The following is a 6,000-nucleotide window of genomic DNA, read 5'->3' as shown; positions in this document are numbered from 1 at the left end:
ATTGCATAATATGCCTTTTCCTTGCTTCAGCTGGAGCAATACGACAACAAATACCAAATAACAACAACAACAATAATAATAACAACAATAATAACATCAATTATGATGATTATTCAGCGTTTTACAAAAAGGTCTTGAAATAACTTGACAAGGTCAAAAAACCGTTCAGTGGAGCAGTACACGTAGAAAATAAACTACAAATTGAATAAACCAACGCGTAACATAGTTACCAACGAAGTTGTTTGGCAGGTGCTTATTTTTGTTAATCTTGCAGTTTCATGTAGTGGTAAGGTTTCTGACATGTCGGCTTGCTGGTGGTCGCGCAGTGATGTTAAAAATTTATTACTATGGTAGCGCATACAAACGGGACGCAAGAAAGGCACACGAAGACACCCAGCGTCGTGTGTGTGTTTTCGTGTGCGTTTCTTGTGTCCCGTGTATTTGCACTACGGTGCCACTACCACTGTAATAAGAAAATGCCATACAAACAAGCCCGCATGCATGGCAACTTTAGCTCTTAAAAAACTCTGCAGCTGATAATTTTCTATGCTTTCTTGGAGTCTCGCCAAACTATAAATTTTAAAGTGCACCGTAAATATTGCTTATAAACTACATAGTATTGATTATAAACAGTATGTACAGTTCAATGCAGCACACGTACAGTACAATACTCAGCTCACGGATAAACTCCATTATAGCCACACTTACTGACTTTCCAGCGTAGGTTCCCAGGTCACTCAGGCGCATATAGGTTCGGCGACTGAACCATCCTTAGGAAAAATTGACTTGTCAATGAACGCATGAGACGACGATATATGCTGAGTCACTGATTCCTCTATGGCCGTAATCGGGCATTCCGGTGTTGTTGCTGCGTCGCTTGAATATGAACACAAACTCTTTTTTGGGTAGTAGGTGAAGATCGTGTTCGACTGGCGTTTCAGCGAGAGGGCTTCGGCGAGGTAGGTCATTGTCGACGCAGATTCACGCAGCAAACACAGCAACAAGTTCTGGCAAGCAAACTGAACATGCGCATGTGTTTACATCAAACTTTGTAGTTTCCGTCCGATGTACATACAAAAAAGAAGTGGTAAAAAGAGTGGGCGACAGACGTTTACTGAAAAAAAGAAAAGGAAACGTGCCGCCCCAACAGACCTACTGCACATTCCCAAGGTTCTTTTTTCTTGCCAGACGTCGTTAAAAACATTTACTCATTCTGCCACGGCTTCTTGCTCCTCCCATCTTCGCAACGTATGGACTCCGCATGGCATGCTTGAGGTCACTGTGTGCGCGCGATGCTGCGACAATGGCTGGCGACGCACACACTAGTTGCTCCAAGGCTTGCTCAAAAATGCAAGAACCACTCAATGTGCTTCAACTAATATCGTCATGTGCTCGTGCTATGCAGCCTCCGTGCGTTCGCGGTCGCTTAGATGAACGAGCCGCTTGCGAGGTGGCCTTTCTTCTCGCCGCACTTACACATCTCGTTCATCCGCTGTCAACGAGGTTCAGAAAAAAATGCGCGACCACTCCGTTGCAGCCATTAAGCGATGCAGCCATTAAGCGTTGCAGCCATTAAGGATTCATTTCCGGTAGTTAGTTTCAACTGCGAGGACTGTAGTTTCAGGAAAATTGATTCGGTGGTCTGCGTCCTTGGAATGTTCGGCTATGGGGTTGCGATCTCTTGCAAAATTGGGGGAGTCGTTCCCGTCTTTCTTTCAGGTTCTCGGTTCAGCTGGCGTCGCAGCCAGCGCGAGCAATTTTATAGACAATGCCTTGAATTTTCTCTTTCGGCGGCCCGTCGTTGGGAGCGATAGTTTCGCTCACGCCTCGGATAGTAGAGATTGGTGCATTTCTGTGGTGGTGTATTGAAAAGGGGGGCGTCGTGTTTTTGGAAGTGAACTGCTTTCTTAATAAAAGACTTTTCGTAGCCGTTCTTGGCGAGTTTCTTGAATATATCGTACGTTTTTCTTGTGTTTTTTCACGTTGTGCGCTGCACTGTGTTCCGGCTCTTCGCATTAATGTCTAAGACTAATATCTTCCGGATTTTTGGGGGGTCTGAAGAAAACTTATCGACTTGTGTAGGTGTTTTTGCGGAGATTTATTTTCAGGCTACGAGAACATTCAAACACTGCCTAGAGTCTTATGTTTCAAGCACGAACTGAATTCTCGTTCAATGAAATTTATATGAGAGAAAAATTATGACGTAGGATCTCTTGACAATCGAAAAACAGTCGTTCAGTATCTGAGAAAGATTTTTGGTTGCGGCTGAAGTGAACTGAAAGCTCGTCCCTCGATATGTTCCAATATTTGCCATGGCATGCTCTATTTTAGTAATCAAAGGGGCAAGAATATAAAAAAGGGGCCAGACTGAAAACTCGTGAAAGCATCTTTTTTCTTGGAAAGCTGCTTCCCTGGAAGTGAACGCAGAGCCAAAGAGCATGCGGTTTACGTTCTTTCAATTTAGGAGTAGATGAGTGAATACAACACATTTCTAGAGCCAGTCAGGAAAACTTCGACCTCAAGACACCTCTGGATATGAAAAGAACTTTGATCTCCCGGTGAGGACAGCGGGCAGTTAAGGGGAGGGTTACAAGCACCAAACATCCCCCCCCCCCTGTCGGTGGACCACTGCATGGCGACCATACGTTAATGAAGGCAAAAGAACAATCACAACAGCAATCGTTGTCGTGAACAGTGACATCATTCTGGTAATCTGCTAGTTGCGCTCATCTGCGCTTCGGTTTTGGTTTTGCCGGTGAACTTAGCGGAATTTCATTACTCCGCAATAATTACCAGAAGCTGCTTTTTCGAAATCTCAAAGCAGCAACGGGCTCTTTGCAGGAAGGACTTCAATTCCCTCATTTGACCTGACTGCCTATCTCCACTAATTAAAAAGTTAATTAATTCAGTTTCTTTATTACTACAGTAACTGACCTCTCTAGTCATCTTAAGATGTCTGCCACTACATAAAAGGCAATTATAAAGGCTGCAATCAAATATTCCTTGAGGATTTTTTGACACATTTCTTGAAACACCCTGTATAACACACATCATTATGTTTGTGAAGTTGATTGGTGAATTATTTTACACTGGGTCACGTAGAGATATTTTTTTTCAGACACATAAACAATGATATAGCGGAGAAAAACTTAATTTACATCTGATTCTGAATTACCACATGAACTGTGTAGTTACCCTTCTACTTCATTTTAACTTGTTTGAATACTTCTATGAACAAAACAAGGATAACATATGCTTGCTTTAATTCTTTATATACACATATTTACAACGCACTTAACAAGCATAACCATACATACATTGGTTCTTCATGAAATGGAGCACTGACAGTTGATGCTGTACCAACTATGAACACAATTAACAATAAAAACAAAGACCAACAATGCTGAGCAAAATGGGCATGCTGAATAAACGTTATACGATTGGCCACCTGTCCTTAGAACACTAACGCCTTCCTTTCTTTTGGGTGGAGGTGAAGATTTCAACACTCAAGACTGCTCAGGCAGGACGAGTGGAGCCATGGATGGACTTGTCGGACTCCCGACGTTGCAGCTTAGCAGTAGTAGGCAAGTTCCTGTGGACCAGTACACTCCTCCCTGAGACCGGGACTGACGAAACATTTGTCAGACCACTGTTCATTCAACAGTGTCATGGCTCTAGGTCCTCTTCAACCTCGTCTTGCTCAATGTCTGCAGCACTGAGAACCTCTGTGCTGGCAAGAATGTGGATCTGGGGGTTCCGTTCCATTTCTGCAAGCTGCTCAGCAGTAGCCTGCACAACCTGGATGTCCCCATGCTCGGTGCGGATAATCTGTGTGCAAGATTAGCAGCAAATAATGCTATGTGCGACGAAAGCCCAGCTTAAATGTTTTAAGGGTCACATGTAACAGCTAAATGAGTGGTTTCCACATTCCTGTTGTAATCTGACAAATAATTATTGTCCCACTGAAGTCAAATGAAGAAAACCAAAAGACACGTAAAACAACTGACAAGAGCTTCCATTTGTTAAACTAGTTACAGTCAACAAACATGGCCCTCTGTCCACTTCTCGCTCCCTTCTACTTGTTTTTGTCAGTGTGAAAGCAAAATGGAGGCAAATAAGAATAAAAGCAAAAATTTGGAGTGGCAAGCTGAAGCACTATTCTGACCTCACAGCTGAGGCTATTGCAGCCTGAGTTCTTTGGTGAATTCAATATCTGATAAGTTTTCAGATAAAGTCAAATTTCTGAAAAATTATTTGTAATACATTGCTAATTTTTCTTGCTTTGGTTTCAACCAAAAATGGTGAACCCTATTTACACAAAGCCTAATGAACTTTTGAGGAACCTGTAAAAGCTCAAGAGCAATAGCTCTCTGCAAGTTTAGCAACTTAGCTTACCAAAGTGCTCTGGTACATATTTCACTTTAGTTCTCCAGAAACATTTTACTATGCATATTGGGAAAGCAAAAGCAAGCTGACATGGTCCTTCAGCCTTTTCTCCTTGCCCAAGGTGGAAATGAAGGTGCAACAAAAGGCTGTAGGAACTGCTTCCACAAAGCACAGTACAGGACAACCACAGCAACATTCCGACCACCTAGCTGAAATCTGCATTTGGTTCTACACTACAAAGTGCTGCACTATAATGTCGGGATGTTCATCCTGCTGTGCCTTGAGAATGCCAGTAGCACAGAATGCAAACCATTCTCACCTGTGGCTGTAAGCTGGCAATATCACACAAAGCATCTTCGGAAAGAAGTGCTAGCTGCTCAGCAGGGTCCTCTGCATGTGAAGAATTCGAGCCTGTGGTGGGGTATACACCTCTGTAAAAAAGGCAAAGTGCAATTTGGCAACGAAACACAAATTACAGTCCAATTCTTAATTATTAATAGCAAAAATAAACATCTTCAGTAAAGCAAATGAAGCTAACCTAACCAAAAATACCGAAGATACCAAAAACAGGTTAGAATCAGGGACATAGCCAGCAAACTTTGGAATCTTTTTCAAGCGGGGAGAGGGGGGGTGAAAATTTTCGCTGAGGGTTTGAATTCCCCCAACCCCTCCCCGTGGATATTCCAATGATTAGATTGTACCAAATGTTGTGTTAATAAGGGAACCTGTGAGAAATGGGCTCTTTCAGCACAACGTGTTTGTTCACGCTCAAATTTGAAGCACAGCAGAAGGATGACATATTTTACGCTGTACTGTGGTTGAAATCACAAATAGATGCAGTATTTCCTTAATGCAACATAAATCAGAAGTACAGGTTGCTAGCAGCAATATCAAATGAAAAGTGAAGACTGAAGTGAAGTAAAAATGGAGTGAAGTGGGAATGAAAGTGAAGAAAAGTAGTAGTGATGTCTGTCACCAGCAGGGTAAAGCTACCCCTCAAGTTGTGCCTTCTCAGCAGCAAGCAATTTGACTACTAACACAGACAGTGCAACCGTAATTTTCAGTAACAAAGTTACTTTTTCAACCCAGCACAATCATTTATTATGGTAAATGCCACTGAAACCATTTGATGGCAGCACTGCTCAGCATGAAAATATTGGCTTTGCTATCAAATGTCACCATATATGGAGGTGGGTTAGGAAATTTCTGTGAGTAAAGCACTTAAAGGGGCCCTGCAACACTTTTCGAGCATGCTCAAAAAGCGCTGCTGATCGGTAGTCGAGGCTCCCGAGAACACGCGAGCCAAATATTATAGCGATGCGCACGGCCTGGAATTTACAATAAATTCTTAAAGTCAGCTGAAAATAGCTCCCCCTTCTCTCGACAAATGATGTATTAGTCCGCAAAATATGACGCGATTGTCAGCAGTTCCACCATTGGCTGATGTTATAATCACGATAACACCCTCATTATTACTTTCGTTGTTAATTTTGAGTTCAATAAGTAGATAATATCTATGTTTATATTCTGTTATCGCGTTAAAAACACCGAACAAACATTAATATTAGCACTTCCGGTCTCACCGACAGCTCGTCTGCTCGTAGTTGCGTGGTT

The 6,000-nt window shown here is 42.4% G+C and overlaps 1 protein-coding gene across 4 annotated transcripts in view; it reads right to left on the bottom strand.

The window, feature by feature from the left end:
• Positions 1–3,246: 3,246 nt before the first annotated feature.
• Positions 3,247–6,000, bottom strand: part of LOC119374398 (protein BANP) — a 33,936-nt gene continuing 31,182 nt past the window's right edge. For all 4 annotated transcript variants that reach the window (XM_037644496.2, XM_037644488.2, XM_037644508.2 and 1 more), the window contains exons 9-10: positions 4,706–4,817; positions 3,247–3,828 (exon numbers count right to left, since the gene is read on the bottom strand). In XM_037644496.2, coding sequence (XP_037500424.1) covers positions 3,667–3,828; positions 4,706–4,817 — 274 coding nt within the window. In that variant the 3' untranslated portion in view covers positions 3,247–3,666. The remainder of the gene's footprint in view (positions 3,829–4,705; positions 4,818–6,000) is intronic.

This window comes from Rhipicephalus sanguineus, chromosome 1 (assembly GCF_013339695.2).
Source record: "Rhipicephalus sanguineus isolate Rsan-2018 chromosome 1, BIME_Rsan_1.4, whole genome shotgun sequence".
Classification (NCBI taxonomy): domain Eukaryota; kingdom Metazoa; phylum Arthropoda; class Arachnida; order Ixodida; family Ixodidae; genus Rhipicephalus; species Rhipicephalus sanguineus.
Note: the sequence above shows the minus strand (reverse complement) of the source record. Positions and strands in the feature narration are given on the sequence as shown.